This window comes from Vanellus vanellus (genome assembly GCF_965231255.1).
Source record: "Vanellus vanellus genome assembly, chromosome: 7".
NCBI classification, from domain to species: domain Eukaryota; kingdom Metazoa; phylum Chordata; class Aves; order Charadriiformes; family Charadriidae; genus Vanellus; species Vanellus vanellus.
In genome coordinates this window covers 6,133,246-6,156,011 of record NC_138912.1, presented here as the reverse complement: position 1 = coordinate 6,156,011, position 22,766 = coordinate 6,133,246, and the positions used below count along the sequence as shown (strand labels likewise).

Genomic DNA, 22,766 nt, shown 5'->3' with positions numbered 1-22,766 from the left:
AATTCAGAACAACAGGCGTGGGTAAAGCCCCTGTAAAATGCCTTTTTCTCCCTACAGCAAGGGATTAGAGACTTTTCATATGATATAGTACCTTTCTCATACTAAAGCTGCAAGTATAATGAGAGACAGAAGTTAAAATATTGCTGCTAAGCTAGGGAAATATCTAAAAATCCCATCACGGCATGACCGCTTCCTTAAAAACTCTTGAAAAATTATGATTAATGAGACTTGCGCAGACCTGTTGGAAAGTCCTGGTTTACTTTCTTTCCTCTACTCACCATCTTGGGTACAGGCTCCAAGGAGATTGATGATATTTTTATGCTTCCCAATCATCTTCATCATCTCCATCTCTGACACCAGGTCAGACAGATCTTTTTCTGTAGCATCATCTGTACAAGACACAAATTCAGTTCACGTTTTCTAGCGTGCCAGCCCGAACTTCACTAAGGCTCACCAGTCGGTGTAAAACACTGTCGCTTCAAAATGCAGAATACGGGATTTGTTTTCCAGTATACACTGCGCGTTATACAAAGCCGTATGTTATATCCTTAACAAAAAATAGTCTCCAACCTCTTTGACAGAGTGATCTCTTCAGCGTTATATGTTAAGAGGCAACACAGTAATACAGCACATAAAAATGATGTCTTTAGCTATCAAATCTCCGGTAACTATGTCTTTCCTGCAATCCAGCCTTACAATTAAATTCAAAATAAATAGGCGCCAACCACCTAGGCTGAATGGGCTAGGATCTACACATGGACAGCCTCTGACATGACCTAAACTAAAAGCAGAGAGACCCACACGATGCTAATACATCTCCTGGTTCCTAAATACTCCCTGCTCAAGATAAACAGGCTGTCAAGGGCGCAGATTTACACCCCAAACTGCTGAAGGCTGAGGTCAGCTATGCGCTCTTTGACCCCCACCACGATGACAGAGTTCAGATGCCACAGAAGAACCTTTTTGTGGATGAGAACTGCCATATCGCCCATTCTGATCCCTAATCACCCAATTTTCTTACCTTTCAACATCTTCACTGCTACAGTCACTGCTTCTTTTGGCCTGTCTTTGTCAATCCCCACCGCTTCGGCCATGACGACTTGCCCAAAGCAACCTTCTCCCAGGGGTTTACCCAGTGTCAGCCTGGAGGTGTAAACAGGAGATTAACGCACAGCATCTGGTGAAGGGATGCAGCCAGTGAAATTCCAGGGCTAAATATAAAAAGCTTTCAACAACCTGCTGCAGCGTGAAGCGTTTATCCCATGGAACTAATGAGACTCCGGGTGCGCATCAGTTTTCACGCGCGCCGCAGCGTGTTTTCTTAGGGATGGCATAGACGAGCACCTCAGAAGGGCAGATCTGATGCTAAACCCAGCTTTTAAGCTCCCCCTCGCCTTGTAATAAGAGGCTGTGCTCGATGGCTGGCGGCGAGACACAGCGTGGAGGGGCAGAGCTTTCAGAAAGCATCAGACCGTGGCTGAAATTCAGGAGCAGCCAGCAACACGCAAGCCGCTCCTGTCAGCGTAACGCGGCCGCTCGTCGTCTTCTTTTTCACATTGACTGCAAGGGGATGAAAGAAAAGTTTCTTTGTGTGCGCTGCCACGTGGTTGCTTTCAGGCAGCTGATGATTTGTGCGGTACAGGGTGGCATTAAGAGCCGGGGGACGTTTTAAATATTATTAACGCCTGTGATATAACAGCACGGTGCAAACAGAAAGGAAAATCAAATGTGCTCTCAGGCAGCTTAATTTTAGCGCAAAATTCATATTCTTGCTTTCTGTTTGGGGCTGTGGGCCACAAACAATGTCTTGCCCCGAAGGGATTAGACAGGACAGAGCCAACGAGGTAGTAGGCACCATGTTTGAGTGCAGCTGGGGGTAATTATCGCACCCAGTTCTCCGTCATGTGGCTGATGAGGTACCTGGACAGCCGCCTTCTTGTGGGGGAGAGGAGGGAGGATGAAGGTGAGAGAAGGGGAAGGGGAAAGAGGCCGGTGACAAGCGCACGGCAGAGGCTCGGGACAGGCGACCGCCATAAGAGCCCAGGTGAACCGCCCAGGATGCTTATGCGCCCAAACGGCTGCCAGGAGCCACCAGGGCCACCAGCCCCGCAGTTCCCCTGCCCGTCCTTGTGCGGCTCAGCCAAGGCGACGCTCACCCTGCCTGCCCGCACTGGCAGCGGCACGAAGGCAGGGCCTCCGCGGGACACCGCGCTTGGCAGGCCTCAGCGCCCCTGCCAGCCGCCTTGTCTTCCCCACGGCCTCCCCTCCTCGCTCGGCTGACACCCCCGCGCGCTCCCCCGGCTCTTTGATCCTTTAAGGGGCGAGTCGGGATGCTTTATTTCCCCCCGGCTGGGTAGAGCACGGAGGATGTTTCTTGGCTTTGGGGCGCTCTGCTGCCACAAGTGTCACAAATGAAGGTGACAGAAGGTGGCTCCCATCTTGCAGCACCCGGGCTCTACTCAGGCAGCGGGAAGCAGAGACCGGGGGAAACTGAAACTCGGTTAAAATCAGTTTCAATGTAGAGAAAACTTTTAAAAAGAGCAGTCATTAGGTGGGCTATGCAAAGTGCATTTTGTGTAGTGTACCCCTGGTGGCAAAGCCTGCTCAGCTGTACCAGACAGGCACAGAGATGTTGATCTCAACTTCGTGAGGATAAAGAGATGAAATAAAAAAGAAACTTCGAAGCCTCTGGGCAAAATGGTTTTGGTTCCAGCCTCGGTGCTTAAGGGCCAGATTTGGGCTCCTCTACTCGCAGAGAATATCATCTAACATCCAGAAGCAGTGCCACGGCAGAAATGCGGGAGGGCGCTCGGCAAGTTTGATCCTGCTGATGTTATCCAGTGTAGGGGCCTGATTCGGACAAGCGTTTTCATAAGCGAGTTCTTAAGGACTTGGCTTTCCATGGTCAAAAGCAGGATTCGCAGATACTGATCTCATCAATGCTTATCATTATCTAACGGGCAGGTGTCAAGAGGAGACTCTTTCCAGCAGTGCCCACTGTCAGGACAAGAGGCAACGGGCACAGACTGGAACACAGGAAATTCCATCCCAACATGAGGAAAAACTGACAGAGCATTGGCACAGGCTGCCCAGAGAGGCTGTGGAGTCTCCTTCTCTGGAGACATTCAAAACCCGCCTGGATGCTTTCCTGCCCAACCTGCTCTGGGTGACCCTGCTCTAGCAGAGGGTTAGGATGAGATGATCTCCAGAGATCCCTTCCAACCCTGACCGTTCTGTGATACAATATACGTAGGGACTCATTTCCTTAAAGCATGGACTTCCGTCTTCCCCTGTGAAATACAGGCAGAGGTTGCTATACCACCAACAGAAGAGTGTTAGACCAGGGCTTTGAAAACCCCTCTTATCTGCTCAGGCAACAAGACAGAAGCGAGAGGTGGTTCCTCCCGAGGGCGGCCCGCAAACTCCTTGTCAAATGCGGTCTTCGCCTTGGTGAGAATTCCTCAAGCTGTTTTGGATTGGTTTCTAAAGCAAACGCGAGTTTAAAAAGGTGCAAAGACTGAAGGGCAGCGTATGCTATGCTGAGGTCATCCTGCATTTTCTCCAGAACTAAAATTGAATTTAGGATCTTGGCAGAGAGCAAACATTTGCATTGGAAAATGGTTAATTTATGTGCTATTGCCCTGCTAGGACTAACGTAACAAACCCCTCATTGTGTGCCTCCTGCCCCCCAACCTAATAAACTGCCTCTAAATAGCCTCCTTTCATTGCAAATCTGCTCCACCTACATTTGTGCTGAATGCTGGTTTTAAATGTTTAGCGCACTAAAATTTTCCGCATTTAGTGTATCCCCCCAGGGTACGGGCTGACAGAAGTACATATACAGGCCCCCACTGTTGACTAGAATACTGCAGGTGGCAATTACAGCATTTTGCACTAGCTTTCAGCTACATCATTAAAATAATTTCCAGAACAGTTGTCAGAAGGTTCAAAATTACAGCTCTTCTATCCAAAAGTTACAACGCTGAACTTTGAAAGAGAACTGTTGATGATAAAAGGTGTTATTTTCTCAAATCCACCTAAAGACTTCTTAAAGTTAGTACTATAATATATAATCATGGTTCTACCTGTGTTAATATTCTCTCCCTTTTATATGTCTTTTTTATATTAAGAAATATGGTTACAGCTTTAATTAGATTATTCAGCAGCTCATTTTGCATGTTAGTCAACAGACTTTGAAGAAAATATTACGTAACCATATGAATTTGAAAGTATGCTCTGCTTGAAACCTAATACTCTTAAGCCACAGAAGCTGTATATATATGTACACCATATGCAAAATATAGCACTAAATTGAAAGCCACCATCTTCATTAATACAGGCTACTACAAAATCAACACAAATCCTACCCAAAAGGTCATGGCAGAAAGAAAAGATTGTCCAATACCATATTCTAGACTTTATCTCCTACATGATATTTTATTACCTGTTTTATAAATATTAAACAATTAAGTTTAATATTTCAACTAAGAAACATGGTTTAATGTCCACAGGTATTGCTTGGGGAAATATCAAATGCCATTCAACAATGCTTGTACGTGGGCACCTCTGCCAGTCTAAATCATATATTTTTTGAAATAACATTTCAGATTCACTCCTTTCGTAACAGAGGAGTTACATTTCAGCAGGGTATCTGAAAACCTACCAGAAATCCGAAAATAAAATCAGAATGCACGCCAAGAAAATTCAGCTCCTATTTAAAAGACTGATTTCAGACAACTAAATTGGATCTTGATCTTCAGAGGAGGTTCAGGTAATTGAGATTTTCTTTTAACTAAAGAAACCCTAGGAGACATTGGGGAAGATGTTTCCTTTTCTACTGTGTCATGTTTGAATTTCACAAGTGTAGGTAGTGTTAAGAGAAACAGGCTACGTACTTATCTCTTGGAAATTCCCATTTTGGGTCTTCTGGCAATTCATACTCCGAGACTCCTGCCAGCATGGGGGCATCGGCAGTAGAGGAGAGGCGAGTAGTTATCCTCACCAGAGGCGTGTTGGAATTCATGGAGGAGCTCGAGTCAGCCGACACCTGTGGTTGCAATACAACATGCAAAAAGGAGAAAAAAAAAAGGCGGAGATGTAATCTTGACCCAATGCCTGAAAAACAGCAGTACCTGATAACCAAGCCAGCTCAGAACAGTGGTATTATGAAAAAGTGGCTGAATCTACAGTCTTGTTTCTAGTGCACTGCTCTCACACACTTACCCTCCCTTGTACGCACAATACTGACTCTAATTGCTGCCAAGGCTGTAAGTTTGTCCCATGGGTCAAAAATCACTTAAGTTTTAAATACCTTCACTCAGAAGATAAATTAACTTTTGCCTCTTTTTGTTTATCAAATTAATCCTTTTTTAATCAACTGAGACTATTTACATCACCACCCTCAGATACCTCAGCGGGCAGCTTATACTGTGCGCAGAGGTTACCAATAAGCTCTTCTTCCACTCGCTTCTCGTTGTCTGTGTCACCATTTCTTTTCCTGAATCAGCACACAATTTGCTATTTTTTGGTGCTACTATTAAATTGAAATTTTCAGATTTTAATTGAAAAATGGTAATTTTGCAAACACGTACTTTTCATCAGCACCAACGATCAAGACCACATGCGTATTACTGTGTAGGAAATGCTGGATTTGCTCACATATTTTCTAAGCGTTCAATATTGAAAGCATCAAAAAGCCATCAGAATAATTGGGGGATACTTAAGTTTTCAGTTAACTACATTCTTAATTAAAGATTCTGCAGGCAATGTGGAGAAAAGTTCGTAACAGTAATTTGATGTGCAGTGTTTTGAAATGTAATTCACTTTGGAGTACGATTTCTCATCAGCCTCAACGACAAAACATATCCCATCCATGTAACAAAACTTGTCTTGGTGTGAACGGTCTGTCTTCCACCAGGCTCCTTGCTCAAACCTGCAAGCAGCAACCTGCTGTCTGCTGACCTCAGAGTTTTAAGGGAATACAAACACAAACCAAAACTTGCTTGTATTGCCACTCTGCCTCCTCCTTTAAGTGTGAATCCTTCTTCTCTCTTCAGGCCGTGACAGTCTTGGCCATGCCCAAATCTAGTAGCCAAGGCGGGATGAAGGTTGTTTCACAATGCCATCACTGGTACTTGTCCTCACAGCAGGTGGCAGGAGGTGCTTCTTGGCCAGCATTGTTGGGACCGTCCCCAAGCTGGAAGCCTAGAGCATCAGAATAACTACCACTCTCGACCTTCATTCCCATCACCTGGAGTCAACTTTGACACCAGGTTTGCTTATGTAAAGTGCCACCAGGCTACAATTTTGTTCCAGAGGTCTCGCTAGATAAAAAAAGCAATTATAAGCAAACAGATCCTAATAGCATTAGAGCGCAAATCAGTGACACACAGGTACATGAACACAAAATCCTCTTGTCTCTATGACACCTGATAAGCGCAACTTAACGCTCCCTTATTTCAAGTCCAATTAACAATTACAGTGTCTCAGCCCACGGAATTACTCGAGCTCCTCAGAATGGGGCTGAATGAAAGGCTTTTGCAACCATGTCACTCTCTTACACAATGTATTTTGACAAGACAAGGCTAAGGTGCTCAACAGAATTTCTCATCATGACTCTGACAACCTGTTTTGTTTGAGATATCTTTTCGCAGGTTGACATGCTCAAACCCATCTCATCAAATGGGGTTGGCTTCTTGACACATTTTTCTATGACCAGAGATTAAGACTGGAAAGAGGTTTCATAAGGAAGAAAGCGTTAAGGACTGCTATCAAGAAATTAACCTTGGCAACCAGTTTTGCAGCTGACTGACAGATCTTTCTCGATATCAGAAGCTCCAGCTTCTGCACGTGAGATGTGGTATCTGTGGAACAGGAGAGTATAACTGCACAAATAAAGCTACCCATTCAAAGAAGAGAGGTGAGCTGCTTTCCCCTTAGTCCATCCAACCATCGTTAATGTTAATATTTACTTTCAGCACATATAAGTACCTGGCACATTCCTCTAGCCTAATAAATATGGTGAACACTTGCGATACAAACAGAAAACTACTGTTAAGGCAGACTACATAGCTCTAAATAAATCAGTAAGTGAATACTCAACAGAGGCCTTCAAGAGGGAGGATAGGGGAGGTCCTCATTGACGGGAGGTTAGCAACTGTGATGCCCATCTACCAGAAGGGCCAGAAGGAGGATATGGGGAGGTTTAGATTGGGTATTAGGAAAAATTGCTTTACAGAAAGGGTTATTGGAACAGGCTGCTCAGGGAAGTGGTGGAGTCACCATCCCTGGAGGTATTTAAAAGACACGTAGATGTGGTGCTGAGGGATGTGGTTTAGTGGTGGACTTGGCAGTACTAGGTTAACAGTTGGACTCAATGATCTTAAAGGTCTTTTCCAACCTAAATGATTCTGAGAGAGATGCTGCTATGCCCAGCCTAGAGCGGAACACACCTACTGGAGCCGAACTGCTCACTCAGAGCTGCATGGAAGGTCAGCATGAGAACCCAGGCTGGAACTGGTCTTCTACTTATTTTTTGCTCATTTTCATTATTTCACTACAGTTTAAAAATGATGCTTCATGAAATGAACTAGCTCAGCAAATCTCCACAAACAATGTGGCAACTCCTCAGTCCTCCACAACTTCCCCGAATTTCATTTCTTTCTGGCTTCCATTTTTAAGTCTCACTGCAAACCTACTAGTAACACTTGCGACCACTTTCCTCATTTTTCAAAAATCCACCCACCAGCCATTCTACCAAGATCTTTATTCAAGTTCTGATTTACTTATTAATTTATTTCTTAACATCGCCTTTACTTGCTCAGTTTCCTTTATCATTATAGCCATTGTTTTCATGGGACATCAGGAAGGCATGGAAGTGAAGCTGCAAAATTTAGATGATACCCTTTAAGTATCAGAAGTAGCTCAGAATGTTCTGGTTTGTTGGTTTTGGTTTTGGTTTTTTTTTTTTTTTTTTTTTATGAATACAGTGTTTGTATTAGATACTGTTCAGATCTCTGCCAGAGTTTCATCTTCTCACCAGCTCTTACACTCACAATTCAACAGTCTTAGCATGGTTAAAACCTATAAATGTAAACTTGCAATAAACTGAAATACTCTGGTGATGCATTTCAAACACAGAAGTTAAATAGTAATAACGCATAGAAAAAACAGATGAAAGACTCTGCCAATTTCCCTTTTAACACAATTGCACATGTTTACTTCACACGATAACTGGATGATTGGCCAGAGATGCTGTAGGTGACGAAAGTGCATTAACGTGGATAGGAATGATGAGAAATCCAGAGGAGCTACTCAGTGCCTGGGAGAAGAAAAATGGACTGTACTCCCAGGGAATATTCTTCTGATTGATTAACTGGAGCAGTACAAGGAGTTACAGGAGCTCAAGGGCTATAAAAATCTGCTCCAGAAAAGATGAAGCCAACCCAGACTGGCCTGTGGTTGGAGGAGATTTTCTCTTTCAAAATGGCCTTTCACCTTTTCTGCAATAGTAAAGAATTAACCTTTCAACTCATCCCTTAAGCATCTTTTTTTATTGCCTTAGAGTGCACTATAAAAAAATGAGGAAAACCCTACCTACTCCAAGGTCAGTAGACATGGTCAACTTTAATCTACATGTATACATTTAAGTAACAGCACACAGAAAGCCTTTTTCCAGCTTGCTACTTGCAGTACTGCTCCCTCCAACCCCTTACCACGCCGGTTCAGGACCCAGTGACACTCCCGCCGTGAACCCCACATTTCAGCGTGCGGAGTTGCTTTCAAGTATGTGGATGCTCTGTTTGCTTTCAGTTATGCAAAGATTCAAGATACATAGGACACAGGCACAACAGAGGCCGTACTGAGTTTTTGCAGCAAGCTTGTCATTGTACATGGCCAATATACCAACTCCAGGGCCACTTTTGGGTCTACCAGGTGCCAAGCAGCAGCAGCTGGACACCTAGTCAAAATGCATGAACTTCTTGGGCAATCGCCCAGCTCACCAACATGGACTTCTCAAAGATAAAGGAACAAAGCAGCGTCAGGGCAGAGAAGCAAGGAAGGGCACCTGATGTAGGTGAATTAGACATCTACAAGGTCTACTCACTGTGCTGGTGACGCCTGTTTTCAATGATGACGCTACACTAAGGAGGTATTTTGAGTGTTTAATTAAAGTAAGGAAGGCAGAAGTCAGCCTGACTTGAGCAGAACACTGAAAGGATTATTGCGGTACGTGTTAACCTCAACAGGAAGGTAGACCTCCACCATAAAATAATCTCTGTGTGCTTCCTTTCTACTTTTAGGAGGCCATAACCAAGAAAAGTACTGTCCTCAGGCAGATCTTTAGCTCCATATCTGCACTTCAGAAGGAGAAAAGCCCACTGTGTCCAAAGCTCACACACCAATGCATTATTATATCCCCATTTTAACAAGATATTTTTCCTTCGGCCAACACACTGCATTTAATCAGCTCTGAGATAATGCTTTACAGCATTTCTAAGCAGTGGAACATTTAAAACAAACAAATCTTTGCTGGAATCTTTAAATGCCATGTGGCAAAATCAGCTGCAGAGCAGTGTGTAATTGTCTGTAATTGATTATGAAGGGTGTTTTCCTCTACTGATGATTTATACCATATCCCAAAGCCTAGATCTGTCAGCTCTGGCACTCATGCTGTGAGATTTTAGCAGCCATGCAGTGATTTGTCAGTCTTTTTGAAGGCTCTGCTATAGAAGTTAATTTGAAGTCATATGCATATATGTATATAAATATAATTAGTAAGTAATGCTATTAGCTGTTTATAGAAACGGTCCATCTGAGTGTCTGGATCTAGGAAAATATACGGTTAAGCGCATGAAGCGATTAAATACATGAAACTGATGTATTCCTAATGCTAGTAGTGGCGTTTAAAATGCAAGCACACAAGCACAACCCCTTCAAGAAAAGTGCTCCTTTAGAAACACTTATACAACAAAATAGCAAATGAGTCCTTACTAGGCAAGTCAACAGTTTCCATATGCAGAAATCCAAGGATAACACAAGAAACTAAAATATGTATATGTATTAAGGTAAATGCCTTGCAACGCATCTTACTGCAAGTTGTGTAATCATCTTTGTATTTCAGAGTATTCTTTAAAATGAATGATATTTTTACAGCTCAATACTATGTGAAATACTGTGTTACTTTACTTGTTCCAGATTGCTTTTCTTTTTTTCAGGTTCCAGCTCCCATCATCAGTTTGAATTAGCTATTTTGCTCGGTGAGCTTAAGTCTTACTTTAAACCAATCAGTCTCCGCTCATCACAAATGTCCTCACTATATCTGTATGAAGGATCAGAACCAACAACCGCAGTAGATATAAATTGATGGGAATGTATTTGAAATACTAAGCATAAGAAATCATTCCTCCCGTATTTAAGACACATATATACACCCAAGTTGAGGGGGTCCAAATTTGACAGATGAACTGTGACAGAGCTAATGAAACGCTCTAGTGATGACAAACCCTTGTACTTGACTTTGACTGGGGAAGGCACAAGAGATGGAACCTTCTACAGCCACTAGAGCAGCACTGTCTTTTTGTCTAATCATAATTTATTTGTTAAAAGACAAACAGAAGTTCTGCAAAATAGATGTATATCCTATTGAAGGCGACTCTTTACCTTCTGGTTCAGCGAACCCGTCACCTGAAGCCTACACTGCAAATCATCTTGTGATGTTCAATCCCACAAATACTTCTTCCCCCTCCCTTGCGAGCTGGGACTGCTACGCGGAACGCAGCTAATACCAACACAGCACTGCAGCTCTCGGCTTTTGTGTAAAGAAGAGGAACTGCTTGCTGGATGGATTTCCCTGTGAGCAGTTTCCATTTCCAAAACCCCGTACCAGATCCCAGTGAGGCTGAGGATTGTAGGGGGAGGGAACTGATAATTCCTGACTTCATCGTGACCCTTCCTACGAATGTGAAAAGAACCACATTTTGGCAGGAAAAAAATGCCTGCATGTGGGGAATGATAAAATCCTGTAGTAGCTCAGACTAAATAGTGTAGGAGAATCCAGGCCTGCAAACCAAACCATATGTTACTCAGCTAGACTCTTATCCCACTTAGACAAGATGGCATGGCAGTCATGCGAATGCCTCTTCGCGAACCAGGATTATTTTCACATCCAGATCCTTAGGGAGCTTGACCCAGCAGCAAAGAGCTTCAAAAACAATATCAAGAATTCCCCAATCTATGGCCTCATTTCTCTGCAATTTCACCAAATCCCATCTCCCAGCCCCGGATCTCTGCCCAGCTCACGCAGACTATACCTGTCACAAGCATCTCCCCTGCCCACCCTCACCCATCCTCTCAACAACTCGGCCACTTTCTTTATTCCGCCCACACACAGCACAAAAAGAAGGGAGGACCTTCTGTGATCAATAAATAACTAGAGGTTTAGTGACAAAACCCTACCATGCTTTAAAATACAACCCTCTGACATACAAATAAACTGAAACACAAAAGTAAGCGTGGCGGTAGAACAAAACAAACCAAGTTGAAGAATCCAGAAACACACACTCCCATTAAATAAAACACCTCCTGACTTATTTTTTAATTCTTGATCTGTGACAACGACTCTGAAATCCAAAACCAGCCTTAAATGATGCAGAAACTAAACAACTGCTGCAGCCTTAGAAACCAAGGAGACCAAAAATTAAGAAATCTTCACTGTTGATGAGCAAGTCTTCAGGGACTGCTCGTCTCATCCTGCCTTTGCAAGCTACCACAAAAAATTAGTGAAATCATCAAAACAGAAATACAGATTTCTTTTAACACTTATAGTAGTTATACTTTCCCTCTGCGAAGATAGGAAAGCAGAGAGCCCTTCAATGAGAACATCCTGTTAATAAAAAAGCACTCGGGAGAATTGAGACTAGTGGAATTTTTGCTTAGGGGTTGAAATAGGATTCACACGTCAAAACATATACTGGTTTTCAAAAAATTATTTCCACTTTTAAAAGCAAAATGCCGTTTTTGCTAAGAAAATCTAGAAAACCCAAATAAACCGATAAAACCCGGTCTGATGAGCATGCTATAAGACAGAGATTTTTTTTTTTCCTCTGCGAAAACAATAGCTTTGGAAAAGCTCCATATTGCATCATTTAATGATAAATAACTAAACTGAGGGCAGTGGTTGGCACTGCTGTCACACGCAATGAAATAACAGTCTCCCCCTGAGGAGCCATTTCCAACTGACACAACTGAGCTCACACCAAACCCCAGGTATTTTTTATGCCGTCAACTTATCTCTGAGTCATTATGATGCTTTTATATTCAGGCAGAAATCTAATAAATGTCTTTTATATAAGCGGCTGATATGTATTGCTCTCTGGTTTAGTACATAACATTTGAAAAGCCTTTTCTTTGTCCAGAAAGCTACACCGAATTTTAGCCATAGTGATGTGTAAATTGAGCCGAGGGCTTCTCATCAGTCATTCCCATAGACTCAGGGACAAAAGTCCCTCTCTTTCCCTGTGATCCTCAAGCAAATGAACAAAATCATAACATTACAACAAAAAACCCCCCAAAAGTAGCCAAGTCAACAAGAATGAATTTTTTGCTCATAAAACAGAGTATTTTTCATATCAGACAAAGTTCACATCCCCCACCTCAAGCTTTTGTAAAATACTGCACTTTAGAGGAAGATGGCTAAAGCATTACCAGAGGAATTTCTCTCTTGTATTTCTAACCAAGGAGAACCAGAAACCCTGAAAAAAGGGTTCAGAAAAAAGTAATAATGTCCGAAATCCCAAGACCAAGCTCTACTCTAACTTTGGTCGATTGTGCATCTAAATTTCACTTACACTGAAGAACTATTTTTAAGGTACACGTATCACTGGTATTTATAACATTCTGGACAGGTTGTAGAAACAATCTGCAGAAATTCTGTTCAACCTATTTGTGGTGCACATGGACCCAAACTAAACCCTCAGATCCAAACCCCCTGACCGCAGCCTGGGTCCAACCCCCTGCAGATGACCCCAGTTTCGAATAATGAGGTGACCCAAAGCCTCAGATGCCAACACCCCTCCACCTCGCGAGGCCTGAAACGCCGGGGGGTGGATCTGGTGGGTTTAGAGGTCTATCCTGAAGACCTACTGCAACAGAAAAAAAATCACAATATATTAAACTCCAGCTTCAAAAGAAACAAGTCTTTTCGAGGAGAGGATAGTATGTGGGAATGGAGGCTGTTTTGGCAAGGGGTGGCCTCTGACAAAGCCAAAGGCCTGTTACTCGTTCAGCTGGTTTGTTGCTCGTGGTATTGCCCTCTCCAGAAACACTCATTGCCAGCCTCAAGCAATTGAAAAATATATTTTATGTGAGGCTGTTGTGTGCATTTTAAATCTGACATTTGCTTTTGTTCCTCACTCAAAAGCATCAGCATCTTAATCAAACTGTCCAAGATCTGATATAGTATCTCCCCTATTTTTACTTTATTAGTCTTTTTTTCTATTTTGGGGTGGTTTCTGGACGCTCGCTTATAAAATCCCCTCCCCTCAGTCTTCAAAATTCTTCCTGAAAAATACCTCTCTGTATCTGGTACCTAGTTACCGCAATAATAGTCACCTTAGAAACATTATAAATACACAATTAAATAGAATTCTGTTCCAAAGTCCATTAAGTCGGTCAAAATTTTTCCATTGACCTCAGTGAGCTGTGGGATCGGGCCCCCAAATACTTTAAATACATTTCTTTCCATCTATAGACTGCTATGGCAGCCCCTATTCCATTTTTCCCATTTCTCCTCTTACACCCCTCCCTGATTTCCTTGCCTTGAGACGCCCGTTGCCGTGTCAAGATGGACTTTCTTCCCACGCCAGTCCCTTAGGTGCCAGATTAAATCCACCCACCCCTACTGCAATTCGGTTTTAATGCTTATTTATTCCCCTTTGCAAAGCATTCATGGGAAGGGCGCGCTGGCTTAGCTGGTTGGTAAAAGTTTCTTTAAACTCTTTATCTACTTTCTGTTACCTGTCTGCGCAGAGGGATTCGCTTTGTCAGCTTATGGACAGCGGGCTGGCTGCTGAAGTCGGGCTTCTTGGTGGTGTTCTTCATGCGACACAGGATGACTGTCAGCACCATGCAGACAATTAAGAAGACCCCTATGCAGTAAATTGCTATTTCCAGGTAGTCTGGAGACGTCGGATATTCTTTTTCTTTTTCAGGAGCTGGATTGGAAGTTTTTAGGAGGGAACAATCATGCCACAGAGTTAGCACACGGTACAAGCATAGTTCAGTACAGTGCTTGGAAAAACATGAAGTGGTAAAATATCAGCGATTCTCGCAGTGACTGCGTGACATACAGAATACTGTGGCCGTCTTGCAATCCGAGAGTAATTCCTCTTTCTAGATTACTGCTTTGACTTCTCAGTTTGCCACTGAGTGTGAGCTTGTGCATGCGTGTACACATACATAGACATACACATGTGTCTGCCTAGATAGGTAGATACATACACCTTGAAATATTGGATGATCAAGCATAATTTTAGAGGAAAATAAAAAACCGAAGTGGTCAAACTAGGCTCACATTCATTTTCTTGCTCAAGTCAAGCTTCAAAAGCACTGTAATTCTTTTTAACCACATAAAGACACAATGAAAGTATTGAATTAGCTAGCCTAGAAGAAGTGTTTAAATGCGCAAATAGACATTGCGGCTTGAGTCTGCATTGCCTGTTTATCCAAAATTGTCACTGGGATCTCCAAACACAGAGGGAAGGCAGGATGAATTGGTCCCTTGTCATGTTTCTAAATTCAGATGAGGGATTTCAAGTGTTTCGAGGACCCGGCTGCCCAGCTGCTTAACTCGCTGCGGTTCACGCCAGGTGCCCAACTCCCCTCGGGTCCTTTGAAGAGCCCAGTGTCGGGTTAAAAAGCATATCGCAAGCGAAAGTTGAATAGCTAGCATTACGTTAATTAATGAGTCCTCTTTTGTGAGGACCGCATATTTCAGGTAACCTCATCAGTGGTTACCAGTCTATGAGATTAGATTTTAGTGAGTGGCTCTACATAGCTGTTGCTCTGATTGAAACCATTTTGAAATTATCTTCAAGACAGTTATAGGTGCAAACACTGTCCCTAATCCCTTATCTGGGATTCAACCTCCAGGATAAACAGCATTCCACAGCAATCAGTGGTCACTCCGCAAGCGATGCACGTTCAAGCTGAAATTTTCTCGTGCCTCATTCCAGGCTTATAAAAGTATTTCATTCAAGAAAATCGGTTTTAAAAAAAAAAAAAAAATGCTGTTCAAGCACTTGCCAAATGCAAACACCACTAGCAGAAGCAAGCTCTACACAAGTGCCGCTTTGCCTGCTTGGTGACAGACCACGCAGGCTCGGTGGTCCCATGGGAGTGAGATATAATAAAGTTGCTTTGTTTAATATATTTTACTAAAGGGTTAAGAAATTATCTGCAGAAAGTGGGAACATTTCGCTCCCGTAATATGAACCTCAGCAATTACGCACATGTGGGTTTTGTACCTTTTACTTAGGATTAACAATGAATAAGTGGTAAGCACAAGATGACCCAGCAAACCTCAGGTGGTTCATGGTTTTTCAAAGGAACTCCTAAGGCAGCTGCCAACAGTTATAAATGAGAAAATTTGACTCGTGTCAAAACCAACTACGGTTACATCTTCTAACAGCTGATAACAATTTTCAGGCAATAAAGCACATTGATGTTTGTTTCTTTTAAGGAGAGAAACATCATCAACCCCAGAACAGCAAGACATGCTTTGCAGTAAAAGCAAACGACTACTTGTTTTCTTAGAGCATGCAATGTTTAAAGATGCACGGAGCCAACTCCCAAGGTATGGAAGGCACTGCTTCTGTACACGATCCATTGGCATTACAATTTGAATTCCCATAAGAGATTTGGATGATAAGTAAAAGTGAATTTAAGCACGCCAAGCAGCTCAGGTATTTTGATGACCCAGTACATGATTGTGGCCAAATTATTCCCAAAGCTTCATAAGAAACTTTGAATTTCCTCCCCTTGAAAAAGTTGACAATGATTTTTGTGCCGATTTCCCGTTTTGTCACTGAAGTGCTAAGGAAATGCAGCTCCTTAGCATTTCTGATGAACGTTCAACAGATGTAAAAATATTTCAGTTGAGTGCAATGGACATCCCCCCCACCTTTTTTTGTTGTTCGGTTTTTGGAATTGCAAGTAAGCGACAAGACAATTCATTGGCTCGAGACTACCGTGTTTAAAACAAAAATCATTGTAAAAGTCCTTTTCTGAGACAGAAGCCGTGCTAATTCTGCAGCAATCAACAAGGGGGAAAAAACAAAAAGAGGAAAAACCACAGAAAAGAGAGCAGTGTATACCTGGCAGAACTGTCAACCATGCAGTGTGAAAGGATATCCCAATAGAATTACCCGCCAAGCATGTATACTCCCCAGCATCCTCAAAAGTTACATTCCGTATATAGAGAACCTCAATTTCTTTGTCCGTGGTGTTAACACCGGCAGCCTAAAAAAAAAACAGAAGAGGGAAGCAAGAGAAAAAGCTAGACATCGAGAGAATTCTTGTGGATAGGGAGATGGAGCCACGGGGCTTTGCACTTGGTAAAGGCAGAGGCGGAGAGATGCAAAGCTCCTTCCCCATCCACAATCCCTCATCTAAAAGGCGTTTACCAACAGGTCCCAGCTCACCTCAGAAAGTAATCAACACCCTTCACCAGACCTCAACTCACCACCTAAACATGCATGCAATCAAATGACATGGAAAAATTAACCCACAAGGCTTTTTTTTTTTTTTTTCTTCTTTTATAATAAAAGGAAGTTGAAAGAGAAACAAAGAGAAGACAAAGTAGGACAGAACGCAGGCTCCTTCACATGTAGTTACCTGTTTCAGAAGAAAGAATTTGCTATAAAAATACACTCTGAAAGTATAAAAAAAAAAAGGGGGGGGGGCAAATTCTGCTCCAAAAGACACAACTTAGTAGCTGTCTTAAGCCGTGTATGGTCCTTGCATCACCCACTGCGCTACAGTTAAATGTTGTATGTTGTGCAGCATTGCCAAATTTTAGTTTAATCTGAAGACTGGTAAAATTTGGTGGCTTGCTTAGAAGCACAGTGGGGCGAGCAGGAAGGTAGCTCGGGTCTTGTTCAAAAAAGATGAGCCGTGGCTCTCAGATATGTGGAGGAAAAAATGGACCCTGAAGGTTAAAAAAACAGGACATGGAAATAAAATATATTTTTCTAAATCTGAGAGAGTTTTTTAAAAAAAATAATAATCTGGAAGGTTTTTTTCTGGTCTCCTTCCAGATCTCCTAAATCTGGGGCTTGACAAGTCATTATGCACCAAACCAATCTGCACATCAGTGATTATCTAAACTCATACAAATAGACTAAATCTTAGCCCTGGAACTTTCCAGCTGTCCCAAGACGGGCACAGTAGGGCACCAGTGTGAAGATCTCTGTGATGGAGATTTAGAGAAATTACTGTTTGCTGCTTTTTGTCTCTGTTGCATTCAAAAAATGTTACTTTGAAATACATGATGAGGGAATAAACAAATTTTTACCAGACCCTTTTAAAGTAAATTTAGTTGTGAGGTGTAGTGGCGTCGCTGCCAGTCTTTATTGCTATTGATGGGTTATTACCCAGTTAAGAATGGGTGAATAACAAGTGGAAAACCTTCCCAACCCAGCACAGACACAGGTGACGTGGGAAGTCATAAGTGACTAAGCTGACCTGACTTATGCTTCAGTGGGTACTTATGTGAACATTTCATATATATATACATATGTGTATATATATATAAACATACACTAATTAGGTCATAGTTACGTTATTCAACAAGTACTCTATAAGTGAACTGCAAAGTATGCAGAATTAACAACGAAACTAGACATAAACACACAGACACAAAGACACCGAACACAAGAGAGAACAAAGATCAGCGTCAGAAACCAGTGTTTATGGTACACATGGAATATTGTGGGAATTTTTCCATGGCTGCTGGTGTAATACCAGTTGCATCACCGAAGGAAGATTACACATATACCACAAGGCCAAAGAGTTATCCTACAAGCTGCCTGCAGTCTCCCAAAGCACCATTTTTTCCAGCTTCTACATCCAGCTTGCTTTAAAAAACGTTGTTACCTTGTACACTCGGCAGAACAGAGAGCCAGGCAGACTGGTTGGCCTCCCCTATATAATTGGAGACCTTACAAATATATTCTCCAGCGTCCGCCTCTGTCACATTGTACAGTGTCAGCACTTCAGCATTGGAACTATTTATCCCCGAATGCTAGAATAGACCAATAACACAGGAGAACAACGTCACTGCTGCCCAAAATGGACACCAATCTGTCTACGGTCCCACCACCAACACGACATAAGAATACGCCTTCCGCTTCATACAGGTATCAGCGTCAAAAACATTGAGGGTTTGGGGTTTGTTTGGGTTTTTTGTTGGTTTTTTTAAATGCGAAGCATCAAATGAGGAGTTAGAAAACAGTGGCATCGGGGGAAAAAAAAGCACCTGGGCTGGTACACCGGCTGCGTGGAACACGGTGGTATGGAGCTGGCTGTCCTGCCTGCCAACACAGTGGGTTACGGCAATGACACCTCGCTCAGAAAACTTTGGAGTTTCCTTGGTCAGGCTTGCTCAAAACGCCTGCCAGCAGGAAGGACACCACCGATACGCCGCCGCATGCCCGCGAGAAACGGACACCTCTGCAGGCTCAGCATCCGGCAAACCCAACCCTGCCAACACGCTTTTGGCAGCAGGTGCCACATTACTTTACTTTGAAATAAAGAGGTTGAAGAAACGTGAGAGAAATGGAGTAGACTCTCCCCGGGATGTTTTGGACACGCTCTACCAAAACGTAAACGTCAATGATGTTCTATAAGAGGGTTTTCATTTTTTTCTGAACAAGTCATGCCTGAAACATTCAGAGATAAAGGACTTTCACGGAAGTGAAAAAAGAGCAAAAGTGTCTACGCAATTAGCATTTAGACTACCAAATGTTTATCTAACTCATTATTTCATTCGTAACATAAACACTTCCATTCTCAAAAGAAGTTCAGATCTCAAAATTCTTGGATTGACATCAAATAAATTCAACGCTTTAAAGAAGTCATCACCATCGCCGGTGTCTGTAAAGCCTCACCTTTAAAACCTGGAGATACGGCAGTCCATCTGGTCCGTATTTACTGCCGTTCTTCTCTACGTGTTTTATCCACTGAATATGAGGCTGAGCATCGCTGTAGACTTTGCAGACAAACTCGACGTCACCTCCGACGACGGCAGAGGCGTTTGCTGGGAGGCCAGCTTGGAGGATGGGTCTGTGCGGTGATCGCTCTGTTCGGGTGGGGAGGGGGAGCGAGAAGGAGCGAGAGAGAGCGAGAGAAATAAAGATGCATAAATAAGCAGAGCTGCCAAGAAAACTGTAAGTGAACTCGAGCCAAAAAGCCCTGTAAGCCTGTTGGCTGACTCCTCTGAAATAACACTGCAGCCAAAACGTATAACAAAAACTACAGTTCAAAGGAGATGACTTGAGCACTACACTTGTAATATAAAGAATAGCTATTTGGGGGAGGGGAGAAACCTTGCTTAAAAACTTTAAGCATTTTTCATAGTTCAACTCAGCAAGAATTAAGTAAAATATATCTATCTTTTTTTTTTTTTTAGCTATTGTAATAAGTACCTCTGAGTTTTGAAGTCTGATTGGACTAAACCTCCACAAGTGAGGAAGAAAGATTACGGATTAATTGTTAAAACTGATTAACATATTAAAATAAACCAAGAGGAATGTTTCAAAACTAGCAGCAGAACCCTCAGCACTGAATCCCCTCATGCAGGATGCACACACCAGACAGCCGGACTTCCCAAAAACGCTCTGACCGGTGGTACCGCCACCACAGCTGCTCTGCTTTACCCAGACACAGCAGCAGAAACACCAGTCCTTTCTAGTTCTGAGCAGGACATAGGGAAATACGGAGTTCTCTGGGGAAAACGCAGTGTATTTAATGTGAACCAATGGACTTGCTTAAGCGTTTACCCAATGTTCTTGGTCAAACTTACATCACTGAAAATACCAAGCGTGCCCTGCACCATCTGGGTACTGGGGAGCCACCGCCACCAGCGCTCCCAGCCCAGTTTCATGGATGCGATACGCAGAGCCTTTGGGTTGAGCATCGATGGGGACCTCCTCGCCCCCTGCCGTGCCAGCAGGCCACCTTTCCACCGCCCTCACTATGCCTCATCTAAAAGCTCCTGTCATCTTCTGGGTGGTGAGCAGGGCACAAGCCAGCTCCCCAACCTCCCGGGCCACCAACAGCCCTTTTTTTGGCTGGAAAAGGCAAGCGGGCAAAGCAGACAACCTTTTCATTCCTACATCGCATGGGAGAAATGGGCTTAAAACGACAAGCCTGGTGACCAAAACGTTTTATTATCCAGCGAGCGGGGTGGACAACGGCACCCTCCCCAGAAAACTTCCATGGAGCTGCAGTTTCATCAGCCCAGCTGGGAGCTCACCACCTCCTGCGGTGCCAATTTAACTCCGCCCGTTTCCTTTTATAAGAATGCAAAGTTAATACTGACCTACATATACTTTCAACACATGAATTAGAAGCCCATTGCCCATCCCCAGCCCGAGCTGTCCCTTCTCTCCCCCGCTCCAGGAATTCTTTTGAAGACAAGTCAAAAAACAGCAGACCTAAATATTTATTTTTAGAGGCTGTACACTGTAAAAGCTTTGACTTAACGAGCCAAATCAACTGAATTTCAAATCAAGCGTTCCTTCTTAAACATACTGGTTTCCAATAAATTGTTTCACAAGCAAACATTGCGAGTGTAATAGCAAATAATGATGCCCATGGAACAATGGGATCTTTTATACAGTCCAATATATTTGGCATGCGGCAAACATCTACTGGGAATTTATTCACTGAGGCTACGCTGGCAGCACACTACAAAGCAGCAGTCTTATTTTACTTGTGGCAAAAGTGCATTTGTGTTGCAGTTACTAAATTATTCCACGGCTACGTGTGTCATTTTCAAAGATCTAGGAACAGTTTAATACTTTTTAATTTGCAAATTACAGTAGAACATAGAAATTACTATTTTACAGTTCTGGAGAGAACTTTTAGTTTCTCACCTTATACTAAATAAGCTCTAATTCCATCTCCTTCGCTCCTTCATTTGGGTACAAAAACAGCAAGCAAAAATCTCTCTTTAATAGAAACCTTACACCATCTCCCAAAACTTATTACAGCTGCCTTCGGTATAAAATGAAACCTTAGAGAATGTTATTTAAAATGGTTTTTAGAAGTCAGTAGGCCTCATGTTTCATTTCTCCACATCAGGGTTTGATTTCCTTTGTGACCTTATTCTCTGCCCTTAAACAAACCAGCGAACGAGGCCTGAAACATCTTGGAAAAGTTCCTACTATGCCAGCATCAACACACGAAATGTGTTTAGTTTATCCCGATAGCCATCAATGATTTAATCTTTTATTGATGACTGTCAAACGTTTCCTCTACCAAAAAAAGAGGAGGCAAAGCAAAGAAGTAAAAGCAAAGTTACGACATTCTTGGTCCCAAATGCCTTTGAAAAAAATTAAATAAAGTGTGTGCCTATGTATAGGTGTATATGTATAGCCATTTGTGAAATTTCTTCTCTAAGTGTAAATGTGTTAAAAACAAAGTTTAGTTGCCCTCCAACGTACAGAGCAGTGATTAGTGTTGGTCAACTCCCCCACTTCAGCAGAAGGGAGCATTCCCGTGCCCCCACAGGCAAACAGCACAGAAGAACGTAACCATCACGAGGCAAATTCAGTGGGGTTTCATGACAATCCCGTTGTCCAAGGACCGCAATACATACATTCAGGATCTGGGGAAAATAACTAAATATGGAGAAACTTCCACTAACTACAAGTGACCAAGTATAATCCTGTACAGTATCATTTCATGGAAATAGTCATTCCGGGGTGTTCCGTCTTTCCTATTTCTCTGCAAACCACACACCCCTAAGGAAGGACTCTGCTCAAGCATAGGTACTGTCAAAACCGTATTCATAAATCTCACATCACTATTTAGCATTTAAAATACAAGCCGTATGTTTGTAAGCAGGTATCATCACTCAAACAACTGGCTACACTAATATTAGACGGAAACAACGCGTTCTTTTTTACTAAAGCCTCACAAAGGAGTCCAAGTTGCCATTGTCAAATTTTAAAAAAAAAAAATCTTAAAGGCTGGTGAAACTAATTTTATCATAAGCCTTACATAACCTAATAATTACAATCAGGTTCATCACTAAACTATAGTGACCATATACATCTCTAGTTATTTAATTCAAACAATATTTTAATACAAAACAAGTTGGCAACCAATCTCATGACTCTCTACCCCTACTGATTTCCATTTGCTCATTAAAAATGAATCGAATCAGAACCTCAAAAAATAAATCTTCACTATTTGACCACTGAAACTCTAGTGTTTCACTCTCACTGCTAACACAACATGTTTCAAAAACAAGTCAACAGCATATGCTGTAACACAGAAAATCACCCCATAGATTAGCTGTCTTCAAGCATACCAAACACTGCATCATAAGGACCATAAAAAGTAGTAGATACTCATTTTATTACCATAAATATTAGTTACTTAGTGAACTACATAGAGATCTACGAGGTTTTTCATAGCTATGCCTGCCTTTATTTAACAGACCTTCCTGGATCAACTGCAATGTAATAGAAGTTTAAAAG

At 42.5% G+C, this 22,766-nt stretch overlaps 1 protein-coding gene across 3 annotated transcripts in view; it reads right to left on the bottom strand.

Moving 5' to 3' along the window:
- Positions 1 to 22,766, bottom strand: part of FGFR2 (fibroblast growth factor receptor 2) — a gene marked incomplete at its 5' end in the record, with an annotated part of 82,139 nt that overhangs the window by 12,999 nt on the left and 46,374 nt on the right. For 2 of the 3 annotated variants that reach the window (XM_082486500.1, XM_082486501.1), the window contains 6 exons: positions 279 to 389; positions 1,022 to 1,143; positions 4,896 to 5,047; positions 14,017 to 14,213; positions 16,374 to 16,518; positions 19,167 to 19,357. In XM_082486500.1, the coding sequence (XP_082342626.1) occupies positions 279 to 389; positions 1,022 to 1,143; positions 4,896 to 5,047; positions 14,017 to 14,213; positions 16,374 to 16,518; positions 19,167 to 19,357 (918 nt within the window). Of the gene's footprint in view, positions 1 to 278; positions 390 to 1,021; positions 1,144 to 4,895; positions 5,048 to 14,016; positions 14,214 to 16,373; positions 16,519 to 18,153; positions 18,302 to 19,166; positions 19,358 to 22,766 lie in introns of all 3 variants that reach the window. The other variant, XM_082486502.1, reaches the window with a different exon arrangement.